The following is a 27473-nucleotide window of genomic DNA, read 5'->3' on the forward strand; positions in this document are numbered from 1 at the left end:
CTGCGAAAAGGTATGTTTTAAAAAAACAAAACACCTCCTGCTCCCCCCACCCCATCCCCAATGGTCATGGAGCTCCTGAGCAGCTCGGTGCCCCGTGCCTGGTTCCCAGCTTCTTGTGGTTACTTGTGAAGAGCCAGGATGAAACCAGGATGGCTGCCCACACGTCCCGCGGTCTCAGGATGATCCCAAGACCGTGGGAAAAGTCGGGATTAAAGCCATCCCAGTTATCCCGGGGAAAGAGAGGGATCATCCCTCCCTGCTCCCAGGATCCCCTGTGTGTCATGTGGATGCACAGGGATGATCCCATGGCGATCAACAGGATATTGCCCCGCCTAGACATGCCCTTGGTGTCACTACACCACCGGTGTGGGCCAGATTAGGATGGATGGGAGCCCACCCGTCCCTTTAAATATGCACCTATGCTAATCATATCTAAAAGTTGGGGTGGGGGGGCAGTTTAACGAACAAGTGGGTGAGGGTGGCCCCTGCTGCTTCCTTCCAGTCGAGAGGAAGGTGGCACCAAGAGACAGACGAAGGGAGGAAAGTCGAGGGTTTGGCGCCCACACTTCAAACACACACTGTGCTCTTCAAATTGCCTCTCATCTTGTTCATTAGAGGGGGCAGACCCACATTTAAAGAGATAGGGCTGCCAGTTTCCCTGCCGCGGTTCGCCCAACCCGCCCACGCAGTACGGAGGGTAAAAATCCCAGGGCTAAGATCAGATGAGGTGGCAGTCAGGCAGCTCTCCCGGTGCCTCGTAACGCATTCGCTGGAGCGCATCCACTCAAAGGAGGTTTTCACCCAGTCCGTCCGTTGCCCTGCCTGGTCCGCCAGCAGGGCCGAAGCCTTTACCTCGTAGAGGTGGAAGTTCCTCCCTATCAGCGTGATCTTTCGCTGCACGTTGACCGGCAACAGAGAGGGCCCCTGAATGCCTCTCACACAGGGGCAGGCGGCCGGGCCCCAGTTGAACTCCTCGTTCTGAAAGCACACAAACCAAGCCAGGGATAGTCAAGTCTTTCTGCATAGCTTGCTGCTCCCCCACCCAAAACATTCTGCCATCATCATCATCATGCCATCCTCCTCCTCCTCCTCCTCCTCCTCCTCCTCCTCCATTCATCCACAGGATCTCAAGGTGAGAAGTGGCACTTGGCAGCAGAGAGCAAAGGGGATGTTTAACCCTTCCTGTCCCAGCCACTTTTCTCTTGAAGCTCCTCCTTCACCAGCAGTTTCTCCCCCAACCATCTCCCAGTAACATTTTGGACTTGCGTTTAAACCACGCTGTGTTAGCGGGGTGGGGGTGGGGGGGATGGGGGGGAGCAGTGGAGGAGGGGTTTAGGTAGAAAGGGACTGGCAGAGAAGGGTTAAGCACACACCCCCTTTCTCTTTGGCTCTTCTCAGGAGCAAAGCCCCGCTCTCCCAGAGGGAAGGGATCGCTGGACTGCCGTTAGGTGCGGCAGCGGCAGTGTGGACTTTGGCTCTCAGGTGCAGATCGGGACTCACCAAGTCCAGAAATCCAGGTGCATCATACTGGTAGTCCAGCCCTGGGTTCAGGATTCTGGGAAAATCAGAAATGTCACTCTCTGAGGAGTCTCCGTCGCCTGAGAGAAGGATGGAGGCAGAGAAGGAGGACGTGTCATTCTCAGAGGGCAGCGAGCCCAGCCATTCCTCGCTGTCCGTGGATTCCGTGCTGTCCCCAGGAGGAAGCCAGTCTGGAAGGCCTGTAGGAGGGGGCATCTCAGAGACAGGCAGCTCGGTCTCCAGGTCTTCAGGTGGCAAGTCAGTGGAAGAGGTGGAGGCATTTGCTGTTAGGTTGGAGGTGACAGGAGTTGGGACGGGAGATGTCGGGGCGTCTGGGACCGGAGGCAGAGCGGTGGAGTTTTCAGCATCTGGGGAAGGCGTTTGGGCCTCCACAGTAGGCCGCAGAGTGCTGAGGAGGGCAGTGGAGGACGAATCGGTGGGCCACTCTTGGGGAACAACAACCGGTTCTGAGGTAGGGTGTGTTGTGGGGCCAGCTGTCTCCGGTTGGCTGCCAGAGACGGGCTCAGAGGTAGGGCTAGCAGTAGTAGGCACTTCAGTTGGGGGCAGCGTCAGAGAGTCTGCGGTTGTCTCCGGTGAGGTGAGCGCATCTGCGGTTGTGGGTGATGGTGCGTGTGTGGGACTGAGGGTTTCTGGCTGCAGAGTCGTCATGACCGACGTTGCGGGTGGGGTGGTGGGGAGAACGGGTATGGTGGTGGGGCTGGGGGTGGAGGTAGCCACAGGCGCAACTGAGAGAACAGTGGGTTCAGGAGCCACGGTGGGCGAAGACGAGGGGGACACGGCTGCGGCTGGCATGGCCGAGGATGGCAGCAGGGTAAAGTGTGGTATCTGAGCCTGGGGGAGTGAAAAGAGGCAGAGAAGAGACAGCCAGTCAGAGCCAGAATGAGGCAGCGGCAGGAGACCGCGCTCCATTTATCGCTGTTATGAGAGAATCTTGCACAGGATGGGTTGGGGGTGGGTTGAGCACAGAAATGAAAATGAACACATTCCTCCCTTTAGAAAGCGATCCGGGAGGGGGGGGGTGCTTAGCAGAGGCACCACCACCTCTGACCAAATTGTCCTCAGAGGGCTTCACAAGCCTTCAGGCCCCTAGGAAGGGGCCTTATATCGAGTCGGACCATTGGCCCATCTAGCTCAGGATTGTCTGCACCTCGGGTGGAGAAACTGTTTTGGACTACAGCTCCCATCATCCCTGACCACTGGCCATCCTGGCTGGGCATGATGGGAGTCCAACATCATCTGGAGAGCCACATGTTCGCCAGCCCTGGCCTACATGGATGGGTGGCTCTCCAGGGACTCGGGGTCTTCCCAGCCCTTCTTGGAGAAGGTACTTGGAACTTCCTGCTTACAGTGCAGGCGCTCTTACCGCTGAGCGACGGATCGTCCCCTAATAAGCATCTTTCCACGCTTGTGTTTTTTCTCTAACTTTGTCAAACTGCACATTATTCTCCCTGCGCTGCAAGCCTCCTCTCATTTTTTTCTTTCATGAAAGAGATACGGCATGGCTAGACCTACCGGCGGAGGGGGGAGGATCTCGCGATATGCTGATGGCAAAATCCTCCCCCTCAGTCCACATGCACCGCGCCACGTCCCGGGAAGAAGAGGACGTTGTGCCCACCATTTTTTTTTTAATCGAAAATGAGCACTCGAGCGCTCCATCGAAAAGGTAGGCTTTCTTTAAAAAAAAAAACACCCACCCCTGATGGGCACAGAGCTCCTGAGGAGCTCAGTGCCCCATGCCTGGTTCCCAGCTCCTCGTATTTACACGTGCGGAGTCGAGAAGAAACCGGGACAGCTGCCCAGAGACCGAGACCACGGGAAAAGTCGGGATTAAAGCCGTTTTGCTTATCCTGGGGAAAGGGAGGGATCATCCTTCCCTGCCCCCGGGATCCCTTGTGCGTCATGTGGACACACAAGGATGATCCCGGGGCGAACCCCAGGATAAGCCCTCATTTAGACATTGCCCATGAGAAGTCTGGGTTTGGCCAAAAGGCTCCCAAAGGGGTGAACAGCGTATTAGTAAACGCAAAAAATAATAGAAATTCAATAAAACACACAGTCCTGAAGCCCTCTGAAGACTCACCAAAGTATTATGACCTACGCTTTTATGGACGAGAATGCATCTAGTGCACAAGAGCATGTATAGCATTAAAAAATGTGTTAAGTCTCTACTAGGAACGGCTGAATCGTTCAAGCCAAATTTTGCTCAGGTTCTCGTTTTTCCAATGCTAAGTTCATTCCACCCCAATCCCGTATCGGATTTTGGATTTTGTTGTTGCTGTTGTTGCTTTTAGTCATTTTTGTGTGCATTAAAAAACATATGTGTACATTTTTGTGTACTTTTTATTTTTTAAGTGTGCATTTTTTATTATTATTTTTTTGGAAAACTGCACTACGAACTTTAGAAATGTGCAGATTTCAATGGCAAACAACATTCTGCTTCTTGTTCAGGTTGAAGTAGTGCAAATGCAGTAAGCTTGCTTTGAAATTTAAACAAATGTCTTGATCACCCAGTCCTAGTCCCCACAGGTCTTTCTGTTGTCTCTTGCGTAAGACTGACTGATTAATACCGAACATGACTGTTGCCATCAGCTGTGCTGCAGAATGAATTTTAGCACGTGCAGCTTCTCCTATCACAAATATGCAACTTTCTCTCCAAAACCCCATGCTTTCCTGTATATATTCCAACTTTCTGAGGAATTCAAAATGGGAGCTAATGCAGGGTTCCATAAAAAAAATGCAGGGTTCTATCAAAACACACGCAATGATCCTATGAACAAAGAAGACTTGGATATTCATCTTCATGGTACCTGGCTGGATGACAAACTTTACGCCAAATAAGCACTCTCCCTTAGAGCCGTTCAAACACTCTCTAAACCAAGTCATTTCCCAGAAAGTTCTAAAGACCCACTCTACTGGGGCACTGAATTCCATGGCAACAAAATGGCCGCCCTCAGGTTCCTGAACCTTATCTGTCAGGAATTCAACAGACTGATGAGCAGATCGGAGCTATGAAAGACACACCCTCTCATTGTAGATAATGGTTCCTTCTTCACAGTTGGATTTATGAGTGCAGCGGTATTGATGGACACACCAATTGCACCCCCAGTGGCTGCTCACACATCCCTGGCACCTGAAAATAAGGACACAAGAGTAGCCGTTGAGGAGGCCCAATGGATCAAAGAGGAGCTACTGTTCATTGCAATGCTGGGGGAAATGGGCGTAGGGAGAGAGAGAGCACCCTTCTGGACTTACGGTGCCGACTTCCTCAGAGAAGCCACCGCCATGCAGTCATAGAAGGAGAAAGCGGTTGAAGCAATGAAGACACTGTGGAAGCGCACCACCAGCTGGATGGTTATGTGGTCTGAAAATGGGAATAAAAGGCATCCCTCATGCACAGTTCAACAGCAAAGAGCGTCCAGTTCAGACATTGACCCCGTTCAGAAGACACCTTAAACCATGGCTTTAACCATGGTGAATAAAGCAAAAAGCCTTATTCGTTGTGGTTAAAGCCATGGTTTAAGGTGTCTTCTGAACGGGCCCATTGAGGGCTAAACACTTAGTACGTAGCTTGCAGCTGATCCTCACCATTTAGTTTACCTTAATGTATGTGCGTGAGGGCTTGATCTGGATCGGGACCACCATGCACAGGTAAGGGAAATTTAAACCTTTATGAGTGGAGAGGTGTTGATAGACACACTACCAATCACACACACACACACACACACCTAAATTCACCACACACACACAAGGGGGCTAAATAAAGAGACAGGAAAAAAATCTATCGGTACCAATGGAGTTGTGTGTCCATCCCCCCCCCCCCAATTTTTAGTCCCTGCAATGGAGGGGGTAATTTGGGAGGGGAAAGTGACTTGGTGGGAAGATTTAAATGTACCTGTGGACAGTGACCTGAATCTGGATCAGGGTCCTATGCACCTATACTAAGGTAAACAAAATGGTGAGGACCAGCTACATGCCAAGTATTTAATGTAGCCTGTAGTTTACTCTTGAGAATGAGAGACAGAAATGGATATGTACTGTAATGGAACATATTCAAGAGTCAGCTAAAACTCATTTTTTTATGAACAGGAAAGCCAAATTCTACAAATTCACTGCTAGCAGGATATATTTTGCAAAGTTTACTTGTTAAATAATAAAATCATGTGTACTGTTTACATAAGAACATATGATTTTTAGACTGCAGAACTGAATGTCACTTAGCATCACCTGATGTAATGGGAGTTTGTGATAAGACCCACGCTGGGGCAGGCTAATTGGAAAACAGTGCTTTGGTAGAATCCAAAACAACTGGGGTGGGGGGACACGAAGTTAGGGAAGGCTAGTGCCAGGACCTGTGGTTCAGTCTTTGATGCCGTCACTTACCGGTTCCTGCTTTCAAGCTTGGGGCTTGGCTGGGATCTGGTGAAGGGCACATGAGGCCTGACCCTATCAGCACCGCTGGGCTCTCATACTCTTCAAAGAAGCACGAATAGGACTCTCCGTCCCGCAGGGCAGGCAAATCCGAAAGAGTCAGGAATATCTGCCAATCACAGAGCAGACAGATCAATAAACTTGTCCTCCTAAGAACGATTCTCTTCTAATTAACATCATTTCAGCTTATGAAACTGGAAGAGAACGGAGGAATAGAAATGTGGCGGGAAGGGGGGAGGGATGATAGGAAAAACCAGGGGGCACCATCAAGTAAATGAGCAGAACGCCCAAGCCCAGATGCCTGGAAGCTGATAAACCCCTTTGAATCCCTACCTAGAAGATGCTCAAAGCTATTCATTCTATTCTTTATCAGCATGAGGACTAGTAACTTGACTTGTTTTGTTGTAAATAAAATCAGAGATGCCTAGGCTTCTGCAACCATTCTTACAGACTGCCTAGTACACAACCAGATTCTATGTTGCTTCTCCAGATTATTTCCAGCCCCTCATTTATACGTGGGCATTTGGTCAAACCAGAAGGACATAAACTGGGCTTTGTATACACCCGTTGTTTTAAAAAACAAACTATACTTTTACATATAGAATCAATTACGTAAATTAATTACAGTTTTTAATTTTAAATTTTGTAAGGGTTGAGGGGATGGAGGTTAAAGATGGAATTGAACAGGGAAGGGGAAAGGAACGGAAGTCGATAGGGTGGGGAGAAAGGAAAGGAAAAATACGGACCAGATACCGGTGGTGGTGATGGAGACGCTGAATCCCCCATGCCCTGAAGCCTGAAGCCCCAAGCACTGGGGCCTGAAGAGGAAGACTGGCACATGGAAAACATAGGAAGCACCCTTGTGCTGCTCCGTGTAGCCCTGGAGAATTGCTACTCTGGATGGCAGCGACTCTCCAGGGTCTTGCGGTGTGTGTGTGTGCTTTGTTCTCCATTACGTGCTGCCTCATTATTTTAAGTGGAGAGGCCAGAAATTGAACCTGGGACCTTCTGCATGCAAAACATGTGTTCTACCACTGTGAGCTGGGGTCCTTCCCCTAGAGCACAGTGGCCACCCGTGGCCTTTTTTCCAGCCCCATTTCTGCTGAATTTGCTACTACGGCAGCAGCAATACCTGCCCCCAGTGTTTTTGCAAGGAAACAAGGTGCAAAACCTTATTCATAAGCAGAATGGTGCTCCCACAAGCCTCCCGGAAACCCTGATTCTGCTTGTAAATAAGGGACGTGCGCTCCTACTGCACCTTGTTTCCTTGCAAAATCACCGTTGTTGTTGTTGTTGTTTTGCCACTGCTGACAATTTCAGCACTGCCGGGAGTGGGGCAATGGGGGCAATGTGCCCCCCCCCAGCAAACCCCTGGATGCTGCACATCCCTGCCCAGGTGAGAGGAGCTTCCCAATTCTTTTGCCAATACTGTCCCCCAGAAGGGATAAACGCAACTGTTGTAGCTAAGGGAAAGGACTGTAGCTGGACCAATAGAGCATCTGCTTTGCATGTGGACGGTTCGGTCCTCAGCCTCTCCAGGCGGTGCTGGGAAAGAGGCCTGCCTGAAGCCCCAGAGAGCCACGGCCATCACTGTGTAAACAATACCGGGCCAGATGGACCAATAATCAGCATGAGGCGGCTTCCACCTCTGTGCATTCCACCTCTTCTCTCTATGACACCCATCTTAACTTGGGTCTCCTCAGCCTGTTCCAAGGATTTTCTGTTTCCAAGGTTATTCTGTTCGGCTTTGGGAAGCTTCACATTACATGAAAGCCTGGACAGCATGTGTGTGAAGGTCTCCCAAGCTCTCCCTTCACAAAGGAAGCGTGAAAAGGGGACGGGCAAGTCACCCACGCTTCCGATGTCCCCAGGAGGCGAGAAACTGCTCCTGGCAAGGCGGTTTCACAGCCTTCAAAAGGGCAACGCGACGCTTCACAGCTCACATTTTTCTGTTCTTCTCGGCTGATGCTGGCTGGGCTCAGGGAGTGGATGGACAGACACTGCTGGCTGGAATTAAAGCCCCAGAGCCACTGCTCACTCACTTTGAACCGGGAGCATTCGGAACGACGGCTGCACCTGGAATGGACACACATACACACACACACGCACAAATAGCTGAAGACAGGGGGAGAAAAAGACCTTCACTCGCCCTCGAGAGGAGATGAACTTCTTTTTAACTTAGTCAATTGCATATCCATCATCCACAAATGTATGTCAGGCTCTCGGCTGACCGGAGGAGGAGGAGGATTTTTGATCCCTCAGTACTCCCACAGATGCATCCTGAGGGGTTTTGTGGCAGGGATGCCTCATCTGAGGTCCCAAGGAATCCCTTCAAACCTGGCCCAGCCACGTTTCCTGACTCTCCTCCCTCATCCTGCAGCTTTCCAAAGCAATGGACCAAGAGGAACACTCAGTTGGAGCAACCATCAGAAGACTCTTTCACTCAGGGTTTACTCAGGAGGAAGGGCCTACCCGTGACCAAGAGGAGGAAGACCCAGCTGCAACTGGTGAATCAAGGCTGTCAAATATATAAGTCCCCTCCCAGACCTGGGGTGGGCAACTTGTGGCCCTCCAGCTGTTTTGGCCTACAACTCCCATAATCCCTCTCTTTAAAGAGCACAGCCAGGTCCTCCAGGGAGGCAGGGCCAGCTGCACAGCAGGACACACCACCCTTCATAAGGCTTCATCTCTCTACTGAGGCAACACCTGCTTGCTCAAGCTGACCCCATGTTTTCAATTTGAATTTTATTACATTTTTTCAGGTAAACTAGCAGCATATTGAAGAACATATAGAGGGGGAAAGCAGGGTAGTACTTTTTAATATAAACATTTAAAACAAAGTCAGTACATAAACAAGAATACACTACAGGAAAAAAGGTATCTACCAAGTGTGCAGGTCATTATACGTTTCTGGACTTTTGTCAAAAGCTTACAGGATTTTCCTCCTGTTCCCAACTTCTCCCATTTTGTGACTCACTCATTCATTTATTGTTTGTAGCCAATGGCCATCACAACATCATAAAACATTAAAACATTAATCTGATTAAAACCCTTGAAACAGTAAAACAAGTTAACACTTTAAGCAAAATAGAACAGCAATAAAACACGTTATCTTGAATCAATGCCATACTCTTTGTGTTATTCCAGCCTTCCTCAACCTGGGGCGCTCCAGATGTGTTGGACTGCACCTCCCAGAATGCCCCAGCCAGCTGGCTGGGGCATTCTGGGAGTTGTAGTCCAACACATCTGGAGCGCCCCAGGTTGAGGAAGGCTGTGTTATTATCTACCTTACACAAGGTCAGAATCCAGACCCGCCACAAAAGCTCTCCTTAACTTTAATGCTGCTAGGGCAAATAGGGCCACCCTGTAGCTTACAAAGTTGTCCGTATCTGCCAGCAACCACCTGATTTTGAACTCTTCTGTGTGGCTCTAAGGTTTCCGTTCATGGTTAACAGCAGCTTTGGGGTTTTGAAAAAGAAAAAGAAATCCTGCTGCTGCCTTTTTTTAAATAGCTTTTGTTTTGTTGCCATTCCAAGCAACGATGGTGGAAGCCATTTCCCCACCCCACCCCTTGACCATCAACAATGCCCCATTGGAGCAATTCTACGTCATGATACAGAATTATTCTAGTGGCATTGTTATAATAAAATATTGTGCCCCCCCCACCTCAGGGCATTATGGGGGTGACGGTGGAAATGGTGCATAGGCGCACTGCTACTTACACCAACAGCAAAATTAGGTTGCTGCTTTTTTTAAAGGTGTAACTGCTGCCACTCCCAGTGAAGCCCCACTTCCAAAAGTCACTCAGAATCCATCCCCCCTCCCACAGCCCATCGCTTCCCCCTTTATGAATCTCCATTTACAATTTAGAGAAAGATTCTCTGAAAAACGTCTTACTAGTTTGGCCCTCCAAATACCCTGTGTTGACCTTTGGACCCAGTGAAGATACCAACCCAGATCTACACCATCATGAGATCTTACCTTCCTTGGAGAACGCACCAACCGCAATATGGGTCCTTCTGGGCCAAACACGATTCACAATCCAAGTACTGTGAGCATTCAAATATGGGGATCTTGGCCACCTGCAAGAGAGAGATGCAGAACTAGAGATGGACAAATCTGCCAACTTTTGAGTCCATTTTGCTGTTTCTCATTTTTCCAATCTTAATTTCGATTCGGCCCATTCTTTTTTTTTAACGTTCAGTGAAAGTTCGTACACTTTTTTGTGCATGTTTCTCCTAATGCATGCATTTTTGGTATGCAGTTTTGCCTAATATACACATCATTTGTAAGCACGTTTCCTAATGTAACGCATTTTTGAAGGTTATTTCATTGACGTGCATTTTTCTGTGCCTTTTCCCCTAATATACACATTTTGTACGCATTTTTTTATTGGAGAATTCTATTTCAAAATTCAGAGGGGGGCGAATTTCGAAGGATAACTTGAGTTTTGGTTCATGCATTATTGTGAAAGTGCTAAATAATATAAGTTTGCATTAACTCGCGAAATGAACGAATTTCTCCCCCCAATCTCTATGCAGTCAAGCCAGTCAGTTGGCATCCACAGAAAATCAAACACCTTCTGATTGAGGACTCCATTACATCTCTCTTGTTCTTCCCCAATGAATCTCACCAAATTCTCCACTAGTCCACGGAGCAGGGGTACCACTCATTGCCCGAAGCTCACTGGGTGGGTCACAAAAATTTAAACAGTAAGGTACAGCATAAAATATTAAAAATAAGGAACCTTAAGGAAAGGAAAGGAACCTCTTGGGCAAGCACTAAGTCATTACTGAGTCTTGGAGGGATGCCAGCTTTTGCTGACGTTTTCTTGGCAGGCCTTATAGCGGGGTGGTTTGCCGTTGCCTTCCCCGGCCGTTATTACCTTTCCCCCCGCTAGCTGGGTACTCATTTTTCCGACCTCAGGAGGATGGAAGGCTGAGTTAACCCGAGACGGTTGCCTGAAACCAGCTTCCGTTGGGATGGAACTCAGGCCGTGGGGAGAGTTTCAGCTGCAGAAACTGCTGCTTTACCGCTCTGCGCCACATGAGGCGTAGGAAACATGAAAATGTAAGGAAACATGAAAATATAGGCTTACACGGCCCAGAATTCAGTTTTACTTGGTACAGTGTTTATGTTGACATTAGGGGTATCACCTGACTAAAGAAACTGTAGTTGATTTGCTGTATGGGTCTGAAGTGATTAACTGATAAATTAAATGTGCACTCATTTGCATGCAAGAAAAATAACAGTTCTAAATGAGTACAAAAACAGACTTCTTTTGTTTCAGGATGGTGCATACATGTGTCACCCCAGGCATCATTCTCTTTTCTGACGTTCAGATGCAAGAGTTGTTGCTTGCATAGCTGAGATGGGAGGGGGGAAACTAAGGGCAAGGGGGGGGAAACCCTCAAAACAGGCTGAGGACTGAGCCTGCTCAGAGGCCACACAATGCTGACTGTTGGGTGCATTGAGAGGGAGAAACAAAAATAACTGGGTGGAAGGTGAATGGAGTATTGTGGTGGAGGGAACAGGAACACTCCATACTGTTAACATTTTGCGGCAGGTCCGATTTGTCATCTTAGAACAGGCAGTCCTCTTTCTCTCACACATACAAACATGGGGGAATGCCTCTTCCATGACAGTGCCTGCCAGCTACATTTTTTTTTTAGTAAGTACTAATATTAAAGAATTGGGGTTTTGGTTTTTACATAGAGAACACCTTTTCAGTTCAGGGGTGGCCAAACCTTCTTGGGGCCCAGGGCCATGTTGGCCCCTGTGAAAACCATTTAGGGGGGCGCATGAGTGGGTGGAGGTGGTGATGAGTGTGATGGTGGTGGGTGAGGCCAGGACACACACACATCTATAGTCTCTCTCTCTCTCTCTCTCTCTCTCTCACACACACACACACACACAGACACACACTCATATATACATCTATAGTCTCTCTCATACACACACACGCACACACACTCTCTCTCATATATACATCTATAGTCTCTTTCTCTCTCACACACACATACACACACACACACACTCTCTCTCTCATATATATACATCTATAGTCTCTCTCTCTCTCTCTTTCACACACACTCATATATACATCTATAGTCTCTCTCTCACGCACACACATACACACACACGCACACACACTCTCTCTCATATATACATCTATAGTCTCTCTCTCACACACACACACTCTCATATATACATTTATAGTCTCTCTCTCTCTCTCTCTCTCTCTCACACACACACACACACACACACACACTCTCATATATACATCTATAGTCTCTCTCTCACACACACTCTCTCTCATATATACATCTATAGTCTCTCTCTCTCTCTCTCTCTCTCTCTCTCTCACACACACACACACACACACACACACACACACACACTTCCCCCCTGAAATCCCCCCCTTGATCTTGATGTGGATTGCTGGGGGACGAAGACATTAGAGCCTCCCCCAATTCCACTCAAGATCACTGTACGTCCACTGCTATTAGCAGCAGAGAAACAACAGCATGTTCCCCACCACCCAGCTGATGGCTGATCCAACGGGGGCAAAGCAGGCGGGACACCTCAGGGTTCTGCAGGCTGCAGACCAAAGGCCAGATGTAGCCCGAGGGCCATGGGTTGCCCACATGTGTTTCAGTTTATCAAACTGTTTTGATTTATTAAACCAATGAATTAGCTTAACCCCACAGCCCTTGTTTAAATGGTCCCTGCACAATTTGGCTGTTTCTCCCCTCTGATGAGAAAACTACCAAAAGAGTGGAAGAGAAAAGCACCAAAAGGGAAGATCAATGCCTGCGGAGGGCTGGGGGCGGGGGGAGGCTGGCGGGGGGCCGGGAGTGGGGAGAACCTCTGGCAATAATAATAATAATAATAATAATAATAATAATAATAATAATAATAAAGCCGATGGAGCCACTCAGGGTTTGAAATTCCCAATGGGCTTGGACAGAGCACTGTCACGTGGGTGGAAGCCTGGTGGAGAGCTCATAAAAATCGGACAGTGATAAATGACATCAGGCTGGAGGAGACGGGGAGGCAAAGCACAGGGCCAGGCTCTTTGTCTTAATGGACACTTCCCATCTGCTGGATTCCCCCCGCCCCCACCCTCCTGGTCCGTCGTCTGCTTTTCATCAGGAAGTCCCTCTTAATTGTCTGGACCATTTTTATGATTAAAAAGCTATCTAGTAATTTAAACACACACACGCACACACACACACACTCTCTCTCTCTCTCTGTCTCTCTCTCTAAAGCAACAGAGGCCCCACACAGTTTGCATTCATGCTGGTGAAATTTACTTTGAAGGGGTCGCTGATATGCCTGTGTGGTGTAGGGGCTAAAGCGTTGGACTGGGAGTCGGGAGATCCGGGTTCTAATCCCCACTCGGCCACGGAAATGCACCAGGTAACTTTGAGCCAGTCAAAGACTCTCAGCCAAAACCTACCTCACAGGGTTGTTGTTGTGAGGTTAAAATGGAAAGAAGGAGGATTATGTGCCTTGGGTTTCTTGGTGGAAAAAAGGCAGGATATAAATGCAATAATAAATAAATAAATAAATAAATAAATAAATAAAAAAAGATGGATGGATGGATGATATTCTGGAGGTGACAGACTTGACCTTGGGGGAGCTGAGGATGGCGACAGCCGACAGAAAGCTCTGGCGTGGGCTGGGCCATGAAGTCACAAAGAGTCGGAAGCGACTGAACGAATAAACAACAACAAACTGCGTTTCCTATTTTAATGCTTATGCCAATCAGGGTCAGTACTTAAACCTGAGCAAGCCCCTCGCATGGGCTTCTTGCTGCCCCCGAGGCCTTGGGAAATGACGGGTTAGGGATCAAACCAGATAAAAGCAATGAAATGAAAGGAGGCCTGAGAATCAGGCCTCCTTTCCAACTCTCATAACCAGCTTCACAACTAAAGCTATTCTTCCTCATCTTTTCAAACCTAACGGCCCAAGATTCCTGCAAAAAAGAAAAGAAAAAGACCTTCTTTGCAGCAATTGCCACAAAGTCATGCATTGCACCTAATCAGAAGTCTCCCAAGCAACGCTCTAAAACAGTAGCGGATTGATAAAAGTTGGGTTACTACGATTATGTAAAAGCTTACTCAGCAAGTGCAGCAAGCAAGGAATCCTAATTAAAGAGGGTATTTGTGGCACCACGGTTTGGGTTTCTTTTCTCTTTGGGAACCCTTCAAACCTCTGATCAAATTAGTCAAGTTCAGATACCTGTTTTTTTCTGAATATGATTTTACACACACACACACACACACACACACACACGATAGATAAATAAAGTTAGATATACAAAGTGGGAGGCTCTTCCCCATCTCTGCCATGAGTGCGGTTACGAAAAAGGGACTTCCTTGGGCTACACTGTGCTCCTTTCGTCGCCAGCTAAAGACCTTTTTATTCTCTCAATATTTTTAACACTTAATTTTAACTTAAATTTAAATTTTACTGTTCTAACTCTGTATTGTATTTCTTTATTTACAGTCAACAGACCAATATAAAACAAGAAGATACGCCATTATATAAAACAGTACAAAGTAGGGATAAAGAAAGAAGAGGGAGTGTTACAAAAACCACTGAAGATACTAGATTGTTATTTGTTGGTTTCTGAAAAGGGAACGGATTTGGGTTATTGGGGCCTAGCATAGTGAAAAAGGGAGGGATAGATAGATAATAAAATCGCTAATCTGTGGATTTAAGCGCTAACTCTGTATTTTAATCTTATATCAATTTTTGCTGCGTGGTTTTATCCTGGTTGTGCTTTTGATACTGTATTTTGTATTTGTGTTTTTAACCTGTTGGTTGTTTTATGATGGTTTTAATTTTTGTGAACCGCCCAGAGAGCTTCGGCTATTGGGCAGTATAAAAATGTAATGAATGAATGAATAAATAAATAGATTCATTTGCGCTCACCACAGACTGAGTCATGACATACAGGTGCTTCTTGGGCTGGTCGAAAAAGAGGTCTCTGCTCACTGCGTTGTTGGGCTGGATCACTAGAGAAGCATACAGGTTGGTGGTTCCCATTGCTCCCAAGTAGACCTGCAAATCAAAACAAGCGAAGAGGTGAGATTCAAGGGGAAATGGAGGCTCTGCGGCCCTCATCAGCCCTAAGCTCCTTGTCGCATTCGGGAATAAAGAGGTTCTTAAACTTCAAACTCTATGATTAGAGCCCTCCTCCACTCCAGAAAATAATAAACTGCACAAAAGTAATACCCTTGCTTTCTCGTAAGCCGAGGGCTTTTTAAAAAGCCTCACTGCAGCAGCGGAGGGGTGATTTTACAACGGGGGGGGGGGGGTCACAGCGTGGAGGAGGAGGAGAGCTTCCAAAGAATTTTCACAAAGAAATAAAAGAGAATAAATGTGGTTTGCAAACCAGGGGGGCACTAGAGTGGGGAGGGAAGAGAGGGGTAGTTTTATTTATTATTATTTATTTATTTAGAATATTTATATACCGCTCCCCATTGAAAAATTTCGGAGCAGTGTACAAGGTAAAATGAAAATAAAAACAGAATAAAAACAGTTAAAGCAAAATTTAAAAGAAGCAAAAACAGTAATCCAAGGCTGCATGTTAAAGAAAGGCTTCTTGGAATAAAGATGTTTTCAGCAGGCGCCGAAAGGAGAACAAGGTCGCAGCCTGCCTGACCTCCAGAGGCAGGGAATTCCACAGGAGGGGCGCCACCACGCTGAAGGCTCTTCCCCTGGTGGATTCCAGTCGGAGGATGGATCTAGGTGGAACCACCAGGAGCAGGCCCTCGGATGACCTCAGTGACCGGGCAGGTTGGTAAGGGAGAAGGCGCTCTCTCAGGTATCCTGGTCCCAAGTTGTTTAGTTTTGCTGGCAGTGGCTGCGTTAAGTAAATGGGGTGAGTGCTCTCATTTCATTTATTGTTGCATTTATATCCGACCCTTTTTCCTCCAAGGAACCCGAGGCGGCGTACATAATCCTCCTCCTCTCCATTTTAGCCTCACAACAACAACCCTGTGAGGTAGGTTGGGCTGAGAGTCTGTGACTCTGTACAGCACCATGTACATTAATGGTGTTATATAAAATAATAATAATAATAATAATAATAATAATAATAATAATAATGTCACCCAGTGGGTTTCCATGGCTGAGTAAGGACTAGAACCCAGATTTCTTGACTCCCAGTCCAACACTTTAGCCACTACACCACACTGGCTCCCATGCTGGCACTGCGCCACAAGAGAGACCTCAGACTCCGAAGTCTGCTGAAAATGTTAACTAAAAAACAGGCAGGCAGCTAGATCTATTCACAAATAAAATGTACATGTGGGAACACTGTGTCCCTCAGCATATCTATACCGTTGTTTTTATACTGTTGTTTTTATGTTTTTGATGGTTTTAGATTTTGTCTGCTTTTTAATGTTCATTGTTTTTAACTTTTGTAAACCGCCCAGAGAGCTTCGGCTATGGGGCAGTATATAAATGTAATAAAATAAATCAATAAATATTCAGCGTTGCAGCTAGGCAATTTTAGACTCCGGTTGTAATTGTCTTAGGGGGCCATCCTTTAGACAGCCATGTGCATTACTTCAGTTGGGACACACATTAAAATTTGTCTTCTCCCCCTACCAGCTGTCATTCCATACTTTACAACTTAGTGGGTGACGAGAGGTTTGCCAATGCCGATTTTAAAAAAGAGAGAGTTTCTGAGCATGTGCAGAGTTTTGTGTTTCAAACTCACTTACAAGGCAATCTTATACATATTTATTTATTGCATTTCTATACCGCCCAATAGCCAAAGCTCTCTGGGCAGTTCACAATATCTATTCAGGCGTAAGGCCTACTCCGTCCAGTAGAATTTACTCCCAGGTAAATGTGTACAGTATTGCAGCCTCCGCTCATCATGACTCTGGGGGATAACATTGTGTTCGCTTCTGCTGCCCTGAATCTAAAAACACTCAGCTGGGAGTAGAACCATTTTATGGCAGAAAGGAATCACACATTTTTAAAGTAAGAACAACCAAATGAGCATCTGTAACCATGTACATGCCCATCCTGCTATGGTGACCCCATGCCGGCCCTGGTGCTGATGGTGTCTGCCACTGTCCAGAACATCTACCATTCTCTGGGTGATCATTTGGCGGGTGGTGGTGGCTGGACTTCAAACCCAAGGTGTTAGCTGCACCACTGTATCTGTTCATAGAATAGTAGAGTCGGAAGGGGCCTATAAAGCCATTGAATCTAACCCCCTGCTGAATGCAGGAATCCACCTTAAAGCATCCCTGACAGATGGCTGTCCAGCTGCCTCTTGAAAGCCTCTAGTGTGGGAGAGCCCACAACCACCCTAGGTCATTGGTTCCATTGTCGTACTGCTCTAACAGTTTTTCCTGATATCCGAACAGAATCTGGCTTCCTGTAACTTGGTCCCATTAGTCCGTGCCCTGCACTCTGGGATGATCAAGTGCCGGACAAGGAATAATGAGCTAAAGTTACAGGAAGCCAGATTCCGGCTGGACATCAGGAAAAACTTCCTGACTGTGCACACACTGGAAGGAACATTGTAAGAAAGTTAGTACCTCTTGAATGCGGTGACTGTCGCAAAACCCACCCAGGGAGCCCAATCCATAAAAGATCAAATTGCAACAATGCGCTGGGCTATATCATGGGGATGGCTGCCGCCCGTGTTCCCTTTGGAAGAAAGCCGCTAGGTGGCGCCAAGGCCCAATGGATGAAGAAAGGGATGCTTCTTGTTAGCATGGGATTGATCGATGCCGGGGAGTGACAAACACTGCAGTGGGACAGCGAAGCTCCCAAACGTCCTTTTGGTTGACAGGACAATCAGGCTGAGTGAGTGTAGGAGGAGCTCATCTCTAGGTAACGCCAGTGTCAATGATGGGGAGAGACTGCTCTAGCGGCTAGAGAGCTGGATGAAGACTTCAGCTACAAATTCCCTAGGAAGGCTTGGGCAGATCATGACCTCTGCAGCCTCAGTTTTCAAATCTGCAAAATGGGAATTTTACAGTGCCATCTCCCGCAGCTTCCCCGTGACAGTGAACACCTGCCCCTCCCCCAACACCCCCAAAATTATCATTCTGGATTGTAGAATGCTGGTCTTAAGGAATACAGCACTTTTCAATGACATACTCTAGAGATAAATGACATTCCTCTACCCTAACATTTAACAGGTTGTGCTAAATGCTGCTGCCAGTAATTCAAGCACACATAAAATCAGCCTTCATGCCTCAGATTACTTGCACATGGAGGAAAGTGAGGCCGAGTAAGAAACGAAGAGAGCAATGCTACGGCCCCTAGACAGTGTCTGGGGAGAGTGAAGGATTGTTAAGCTTCCTGGTTCCAAGGACTGGGACAGCACTCCAACCGTGGACCCACGAAACCACGCTCCCCACCCCAGGAGTCGGCTAAGAGAGAACCACGCCAACTGTCTCTCCATGCTCAGAAAATGGAGCACGGAGACAGGGAAAAGGGGGGCGTTCCCAGGGCAGGGAGGGGAGGAGACCAGGGCGACAGTGGTACGATGTATCCAAGGGTGGCCCCGGCCTCCTTCCCTCCCCCTCCAAGGCACCACTGCTAGACAGGCAAAATCGTCCGTCTAGCACAGCCTTCCTCAACCTGGGGTGCTCCAGATGTGTTGGACTGCACCTCCCAGAATGCCCCAGCCAGCCGGCTGGGGCATTCTGGGAGTTGTAGTCCAACACATCTGGAGCACCCCAGGTTGAGGACGGCTGGCTAGCAGAAATGCCTGGCGGCTGAACTGCGGAGGCAAAGATCACCTCCACTCTCCTCCTGCCCTGCGTTGGATATTCAGCCGACTATCCACGTAGGACTGCATCTGAAGTCATTTTTCCCAGCGCAGAAATTTGCGTCCAAATTGGCCTATCAAAAATGGAGAGGAGGAAGATTATGTACGCCTTGGGTTCCTTGGAGGAAAAAAAGTGGGACATAAATGCAATAATAAATAAATAATAATAAAAACGTGTATATTCTTTTACAATGTGTATATTCTAGAGAGGAACGTCCCCCTGGCTCCACATACTGACTTCCTGTTCTGTGTTCATGACCAAACAGAAAAAGATTCTCATACTCTGGGCTGCGTGCATATCAACTGGAAGCTCTCTGGGCGGTTCACTTAATTTTTGTGAACCGCCCAAAGAGCTTCGGCTATTGGGCGGTATAAAAATGTAATAAATAAATAAATAAATAAACTGGACGCCAAAATCTCAGGCAGGAGCCACACTACTGCTTTATAGCGGTATTGGAAGTGCACTGACAACTGTTGGGGCCCATTGACACATCGATACCAAGCGGGATATAATAACACTATGAAAGTGGTTTGAAAGAGGTATATGGAATGTGTCAATGGGCCCCAACAGTTGTCAGTGCACTTCAATTCTGCTATAAAGCAGTAGTGTAGATCCTGCCTCCATATACCGCTTTCATACCACTTTCATAGTGTTATATCCTGCTTGGTGTAGATCTGGCCTATGTTTATTCTTTTTTCCTTTCTTTCACAAGCAAGTTCCTAGCCCTTAGTGCTGCAAATGTAGGTTACAAAGTATATAGGCCTAGTGAAATCTCAGAAGCCAAAAGAGGTTGCTCAATAGGATTTCCGGGGATCAGTGTATGTGTGTGTGTGTGAGCCTTACTTAGTTTTTCCTCTTACCTGCCACAAATAGTAGAATAAATGATGTAAAATAGCCAAACATATGCACATTTGTTTATTTTTCGTAATTTGCACAGGTTTGTGATTTACTTATTTTTGGCTCAGAATTTTTATTTCTTTTAATGCATCCTAGCACGCACTTAGAGCCCTGCACACATTACGTAATAAAACACTTTCCCTGATACAGAGATTAATCCATGCTGGGACAGGCAATATGCAAAGCTATCCTCACATGCTCTTGCAAGCAGCAAAGAAAACAAGACTCAGAGTCATAATGCAACTGGGATCCGTAGGGGAGCCCATTTCTCTCTTCTTTGCCAGACCCAACTAACACATACCTTGTGCAGTCGACCTTTGCTGTCCCCCAGGAAAATGACAGTGGGTCCGTCTTCAGTGCTGACAGCTACAGCGGTTAGACGGGCATCTGGCTTTTCCAGGATCGGAGTTGCTTCAAGCGGCAGCCGGCTGGCCATAGGACTGGGGGTGTGGTCTGAGCCACAGGGGTAGGCGTCCAAAGTGTCCTGCAGGGGGTGAGGGAAAGAAAAGAGAAAAAGGTCTTTGGGGGGATTGGTTCTATTGCTCAACTATATACCATTAATACACTGCTATAGTAGCAGAATTTAGGATGATCAGGGGTCTGGAAACAAAGCCCTATGAAGAGAGACTGAAAGAACTGGGCATGTTTAGCCTGGAGAAGAGAAGATTGAGGGGAGACATGATAGCACTCTTCAAATACTTAAAAGGTTGTCACACAGAGGAGGGCCAGGATCTCTTCTCGATCCTCCCAGAGTGCAGGACACGGAATAAAGGGCTCAAGATAAAGGAAGCCAGATTCCAGCTGGACATCAGGAAAAACTTCCTGACTGTTAGAGCAGTACGACAATGGAACCAGTTACCTAGGGAGGTTGTGGGCTCTTCCACACTAGAGGCCTTCAAGAGGCAGCTGGACAACCATCTGTCAGGGATGCTTTAGGGTGGATTCCTGCATTGAGCAGGGGGTTGGACTCAATGGCCTTGTAGGCCCCTTCCAACTCTGCTATTCTATGATTCTATGATTCATTACAGCAGGAGCAGGCAGAAAGCTGCCAAGTGTTTTCTGGGCTCAATTCAAGCTGTTGGTTTAACTATTAAAAAGCTCTAGGGTGACCATATGAAAAGGAGGACAGGGCTCCTGTATCTTTAACAGTTGCATAGAAAAGGGAATTTCAGCAGGTGTCATTTGTACGCATATTGCACCTGGTGAAATTATCTCTTCATCACAACAGTTAAAGCTGCAGGAGCTATACTGCAGCTATACTGTGACCAGATTTAAAAGAGGGCAGGACACCTGCAGCTTTATCTGTTGTGATGAAGAGGAAATTTCCCCAGGTTTCCCATATATACAAATGACACTTGCTGAAATTCCCTTTTCAATACAACTGTTAAAGATACAGGAGCCCTGTCCTCCTTTTCATATGGTCACCCTATCTAAACACCTTTGGGCTTGGCTGTCTCAGGGATCGCCTCTGTCAGTATGAACTAGGGAGGTTGGATGAATTCATTTTGAAGGTGGAGCTCAGCAGGGGTTTGCCAGCTCAGCCCCCTGGATGCCAGCTCACAGATTCCTGAGCTGGTTCGACTTGCCACACACCAAGTTGGGCAAGCTGGTGGTTCTCTGTGGGTTGTTGTTGTTGTTATTATTATTTCTGCAAATACAATGGTCCTTTGCACCTGCATTTTTATGCAAATTGTGCTCTTTAAGGCCGTGATTTAGCACAAATTGCTATTTCTGTAAATATTCCCAGTCGTGAATTTGCGCAAATCGCAGCTTGTGGACAAAAACAGAAGAAGATGCAAGCTGTCGCCAAATGCCCGTGAACCATCCGGTGTCTTGCTCTGCACGCACGCTGGCATCTTGCAACAGGTGGGAGCCCGGCGAGCAGAGCATAAACAGGACACAGGGGAATTTGCCCATCGCTAGTATGAAGCTGAAGAAAGCCTTGCTTGCAGCGGGTTTCTTGCTTGCAGAGGGTAGTCAAGCACAGGGGAAAGGGCTTCCTCCTGTGTTGCTTCCAAACTCTATAAAGCACATTCGGGAAAAGGGATCGAGGCACATTTTTAAAACTTGGCTAGCCTCTGCAAGCCCTAGAATTTAGGAACCAGCATGGTCTTGACATCATCAATGAGGGTGGTGGGAAAAGAGCTTCAATGCAAGGAGAGGATGTGTTCCACCTACTTTTAGTTTCTGAGTCACGCTCTTTTTATCATTTCTGTCTCCTTAGTAAGATATCCTGCAGTGCAGGTATCAGCCGGCACTCCAGGCCTGAGGGCAGGGCCGGCATCACCTATGCATAACTTTATGTGCACAGCCTTTTTTTAAAAAAGTGGGTGCACCAATTTGGATTGGGACCACAACATGTGGGGAGGTGAGGTTTAACCCTTCCCTTCCCTGCCATGATCCTGACCCCCCCAACCCACCAAGTACAGCAAATAGCAATAGTAAAAAAAATCCCATGTGCACCAATGGGAACTGGGGGTTTTACTATGTAGGGAGCAGCGCTGTTTTCAGGATTGTCCTCTGTGCGGTCGTCCCAAACCAGATCCCTGTGCTGCCGGTGCTTGGTTTAATTTTTTTAAAAAAAAACCAGATAATGTTTTATTTTATTTATTTTTTATTTATTAGATTTATATACTGCCCCATAGCCGAAGCTCTCTGGGCGGTTTACAAAGATCCATTCAAGTGATCCATTTAAGATAACATGTAGTTAGTGCCTTGGAGATATTCTCTTAAAACTTTTCAGATTTCCCATATCCCAGCAAATACAAATAGATAGATAGATAGATAGACAGACAGACAGACAGACAGACATGGAGGGTACCTCTGGTTATAAGCAGTTTTGACACTACTGAAAAACGAAATGTTACACCTGCTGCCCTTCTCCCTCAAATGCAAAGCACAGCCCAGTTATCATTGAAAATTTATTTATTTATTTATTTATTTATTTATTGCACTTATATACCGCTCCCATAGCCAGGGCTCTCTGGGCGGTTTACAGAAATTCTAATGTACTGCAGAGAGGATATTGAAAAGTTCTTGAAACATGATGCATAGGGGTCAAAAAGACGTATAAAGATGCAAAATGCTATTCAGTCTCATAGAGCTTAGGGCCATGCTGGATCTGGGATCTGCAGTCCAAATCATATGGCGAGTACTACATTGCCTCAAGCAACTGAGAACAGGCCTGTGATGGTGGTGGTGGTAGTGGCGAGATCTAACCCTGTCCTCTGTGTTCCAGTTTCCTGCCAAAATCTGCCCCACAGCTGCTAATTCTCCCCACCTCGAGGTGTGTTTTGCTACAAACAACCCTGGATGCAGAGGGCTGGTGGGAAAAGGCTGGAACAGTGCATGGTCCCAATCCTGATCGGGGCTCTGCAAGGGTGTGTTTTCTAGTGAGGAAAAGTAGTCCGCGCTAATATTCAGAATATACCATGCCTTCATAAGGTAAATAGCAGCTGTAGAGGAGATTTTAGGCAGGAGACTGACATGCGGTCTCCTGCCAAAACAAAACTTCATAGAACAGCAGAGTTGGAAGGGGCCTACAAGGCCATCTAGTCCAACCCTCTGCTCAATGCAGGAATCCACCCTAAAGCATCCCTGACAGATGGTTTTCCAGGTGCCTCTTGAAGGCCTCTAGTGTGGGAGAGCCCACAACCTCCCTAGGTAACTGGTCCCATTGTTGTACTGCTCTAACAGTCAGGAAGTTTTTCCTGATGTCCAGCTGGAATCTGGCTTCCTTTAACTTGAGCCCATTATTCCGTGTCCTGCACTCTGGGAGGATCGAGAAGAGATCCTGGCCCTCCTCTGTGTGACAACCTTTTAAGTATTTGAAGACTGCTATCCTGTCTCCCCTCAATCTTCTCTTCTCCAGGCTAAACATGCCCAGTTCTTTCAGTCTCTCTTCATAGGGCTTTGTTTCTAGACTCCTGATCATCCTGGTTGCCCTCCTCTGAACACGCTCCAGCTTGTCTGCATCCTTCTTGAATTGTGGAGCCCAGAACTGGACTTCTCACCCCAACCATATTCGTGATCCGGATTGGGGCTCCATACAGCTACTTTTTACTGGAAAAAGGAAACACCATGCACTGAGTTTGTTTTTTAAAAGCTTGTTTAATATCACATGTAGTTTTACCCGGGAAGACATAAGCATTGTTAAGGATCCCCTGTCACCCAAATCTTAATTAGAAACACACACACACACACACACACACACACACACACAAAACAATGTTTGCAGAACTCTCAGGAAGCCCAGCCAATGATTTTACAGCGGAAACAACCCAGCTGAACTTTTGTCTAGTGTCTGGTGTTTCTGGCTGTCCCCTATATGTTGAAAATAGATTCAAAAAGCTAGCTTGAGAATTCATTGGGGAAGTAGTTTCCGGAGCAAACCTGTGCAGAAGGGCTGGCTTGCAAAGCCAAGAGAGACAGACAGACAGAGAGACAGAGGGACTGAAAGAGAGAGAAATATCATTATGCATTAATTCAAAGTAAGGAGAGAGAGAAAAGAATCAAACCAGTTTGAAATAAGCTCGGGGGGGGGGGAGTTTGACTCTAGAAACCTCTGGGAGGAGGGGGGGCATTGTGAAAGCTGACTATTTGGCAACGCTTGCCATTCTCCTTCCCCCAGTGGCCAACCTACAAGACCCTCCTCACAATACATTCTGTGCTCCATCGCAATGGCAAACTGAGAGGCATTCTTCCTGCTTGCCCTCCAGACAGGGCTGGACCAGGATGATGATGATGATGATGGTGATGATGATGATGATGATGATGATGGTGATTGTTTTTGCTCTCCCAGACAAATTAAAATATTGCTGCTCCCCCTCCCTTCTTTCTGTCTTATAACCAGAGAACACACACACAATATCAGGAATTTGACTGGGATGCCCATTTCCCTCCTTTCTAAATGTCTCTCGCTTCTTCCCTTCCCTTCACCGCTGTGCCTCTGCCCCTGGTGGCCGATGGAGATCACAAGGCTCTTGGTCGTGTTCCAGGCAATAAGGCTTGCCAACTTTTCCGCTGGCCCCTGTAGCCAGGCCGTGAACACCTGTTTAATCTGCAGCAATTAGCAGGTGATCACATTTCTCTTGCTCCCTCTGCCCTTCACCGGCTACTACTTGTTACGTAACTGCTGCCTGAGTCACAAGAGCAGGTCAGGCCGTTTTGTGTGCGTGCCTGCGCAGGCACGAGTCTGCCTGCGTTCCTGGCCAGTTGACAACCCTACCTGGATTGGAGGGGATGCCCTCCAATCCAGGCTTACGGCTTGTCAGATCGGCTTCGTGTTTTTCTCTAGAAACCCAAGATGCACCAACCAGAGCCCGGTGCAAAAGGCATCCTCTAAGCAAAAGAGAATTGGTCCTCTCTGAGCACATTCTGAACCCAGGGATTTGTTTTCAGTAGTGCACGGCACTCCCAGTACACTTGCACAAAAGTCTACTTCTGGTTACACCAAGATTTCTTCATTTCAGCAGTCCAACTTCCATGGGTGGGTGGGAACCCCATCCTTTTGTTGCCATTACTGTAGAAACAATTGGGAAGCAGAGACTCTTGTCGACCTACTGAAAATCACCCAGAGAACTACCAGTAGATCCCAATCTACTTTCTCCACACTCACGCACACACTCTATGTGACAAGACATTAAGCAGCCCACCTGTGTGCCTCTCCCAAACAGCAGGCATTGCCTCCCTGTCAAAGACATTGTGACATACTATGGAAGGAAGGAAGGAAGGCAGGAAGGAAGGCAGGAAGGCAGGAAGGGAGGGAGGGAGGGTCTTCAGTGAGACTTACTCCATACTAAGTATGCTTTAGTTGGGAGTGTAGCTTCTGCTCGGCTCCTCACCCTCGCACTCTGACGACTGGCTCCTGCTAATCCTGGCTTTGCTATGAATCAGCATTCCTCAACCTGGTATCCTCCACATATCTTGGATTCCGACTCCCATCAGCCCCAGCCAGCAGGGCCAACGGACAGGAGCGCTGGGATTTGTAGCCCACCCACAACTTCTGAAGGGCACCAGGTTGGGGAAGGCGGCTATAAATACTCCCAAGTCACCTCCACCTCTTGCTTAAGGGCAGAACTCGTCTGTCTGGTGGAGCCTGAGGCCTAGCAAGCTGGGTGTCTGCCAAAGAGCCGCAAGGTGGCGGGATGGGTGCGGGTGGGGAGGGAGACATTTGAATCAGGAGTGGCAGAAACGCAGGGGGCTTGGCTGCTGCTCCTTCCCCCAGCTAATTCCTGCTGCCACCCCCACCCACCCAGACAGAGCTCCTGATTAATGATTGTCCCATTGCAGGGAGAAAAGGTAGGGGTGGGGATTGTTGGGGGAAAGTGACAGATGTGTGTGTGGGGGGGGGGGGGGGAGTTTAGGAACCTGCCTGCTGCTTCTCCACTTCAAGTTCTGCCCCCTCACACCGTTTTGCAAAAGTTTGCCAAGTTCCCAAACCTTCTCCGCCAAACGACTAGTCCTCCCATGAGTATCAGATTAACTCTGTACTTGTCAGTCTTGATTTTTGCTCCTGCCAGCTCTCCGTGCCGTGGCCCAGACCTCCTGCCCAATTGCTTCCTTGTTCCTGTTTGGGTGGTTCCTTCAACCCAGTTCTTCTGGCCTTCCAGCCACCACTGAGATAATTGTCTAAGGAACATAGAAATCTGCCTTATACCAGGTCAGACAGCGTCTCCATCTAACCCAATGCAGTCTACTCCAGGGCCGGCCCTATTATTAGGTAGATTGAGGCAACTGCCTCGGGCAGCAGATGCTAAGAGGAAGCATTGGCACCACACCCACACCCACACCCACACCCAGAGTTGTTCTTCCTGAGTGCCCCAGTCCAGCCCAGTCCCTTGGAGGACAACGCTATGCGTGCCCCACCACCTGTCCTGCACCTCCTAAACTTGCCTGCTGTCTCCAGGTATAAACGGGGCCCTGTCTTGTTGCTAGTGTTGAAGTAAGATTCAATTGCCAGTCTAGTCAGTCTCTGTATGTGGCATGGAGGGGGGCATCTTATCCTTTACCTGAAGGTGTAGAAAGTCTTGGGCTGGCCTTGGTCTAATCTGAGTCTCGAGCAGAGTTCTTGCACATCATCTGCTGCCTTATCTTTTTAAATAGAGATGCCCAGAAACGAATTTGAGACATGCCTGAATTCAGAGTAGAGAATCAACAGAAAGCGCTTTTCTCACCGGCTGTTTTCCTGCTTCAACTTGCCCTGACCCAGAGGCTCCCCCCTCAAAGGTGGATTTGCCCTCCGAGACAAATGTGTGCAGTCAGCACTTCTGTGAACTGCACTATTGTAATAAATGATATTCCACGGTCCATTTTATTCCATCCATTTCGTCATAGATGAATGAATGAAAGATTCCCCCACACACACACACACAAATGCATATTTAATTTATGGAACTTACTGTCACAAGATGTGTTGATGGCTGCTGGTTTATATGGCTCTTGAAGGGAATTAGACAAAATCATGGAGGACAAGGTATATCAGCAGGTCTCAGCCATGATGGCTAAGAGGTCCCTTGCTGTTCAGAGGCAGTATGCCATACGAACATAGAATCATAGAATAGCAGAGTTGGAAGGGGCCTACAAGGCCATCGAGTCCAACCCCCTGCTCAATGCAGGAATCCACCCTAAAGCATCCCTGACAGATGGTTGTCCAGCTGCCTCTTGAAGGCCTCTAGTGTGGGAGAGCCCACAACCTCCCTAGGTAACTGCTCTCCCTAGGTAACATAAGGAGAGCCCTGCTGCAACAGGCCCAAGGCCTCCTAGTCCAGCACGCTTGCCAGTCAGATGTCT

At 47.6% G+C, this 27473-nt stretch overlaps 1 protein-coding gene across 1 annotated transcript in view; it reads right to left on the reverse strand.

Moving 5' to 3' along the window:
* PLXNB1 (plexin B1) overlaps nt 1-27473 on the reverse strand; it is a 146066-nt gene that overhangs the window by 48057 nt on the left and 70536 nt on the right. The window contains exons 5-13 of the mRNA XM_063122145.1: nt 19984-20166; nt 14911-15039; nt 9949-10049; nt 7911-8043; nt 5920-6076; nt 4792-4900; nt 4561-4669; nt 1501-2370; nt 853-978 (exon numbers count right to left, since the gene is read on the reverse strand). Coding sequence (XP_062978215.1) covers nt 853-978; nt 1501-2370; nt 4561-4669; nt 4792-4900; nt 5920-6076; nt 7911-8043; nt 9949-10049; nt 14911-15039; nt 19984-20166 — 1917 coding nt within the window. The remainder of the gene's footprint in view (nt 1-852; nt 979-1500; nt 2371-4560; nt 4670-4791; nt 4901-5919; nt 6077-7910; nt 8044-9948; nt 10050-14910; nt 15040-19983; nt 20167-27473) is intronic.

Source organism: Elgaria multicarinata, chromosome 3 (assembly GCF_023053635.1).
Source record: "Elgaria multicarinata webbii isolate HBS135686 ecotype San Diego chromosome 3, rElgMul1.1.pri, whole genome shotgun sequence".
NCBI lineage: Eukaryota > Metazoa > Chordata > Lepidosauria > Squamata > Anguidae > Elgaria > Elgaria multicarinata.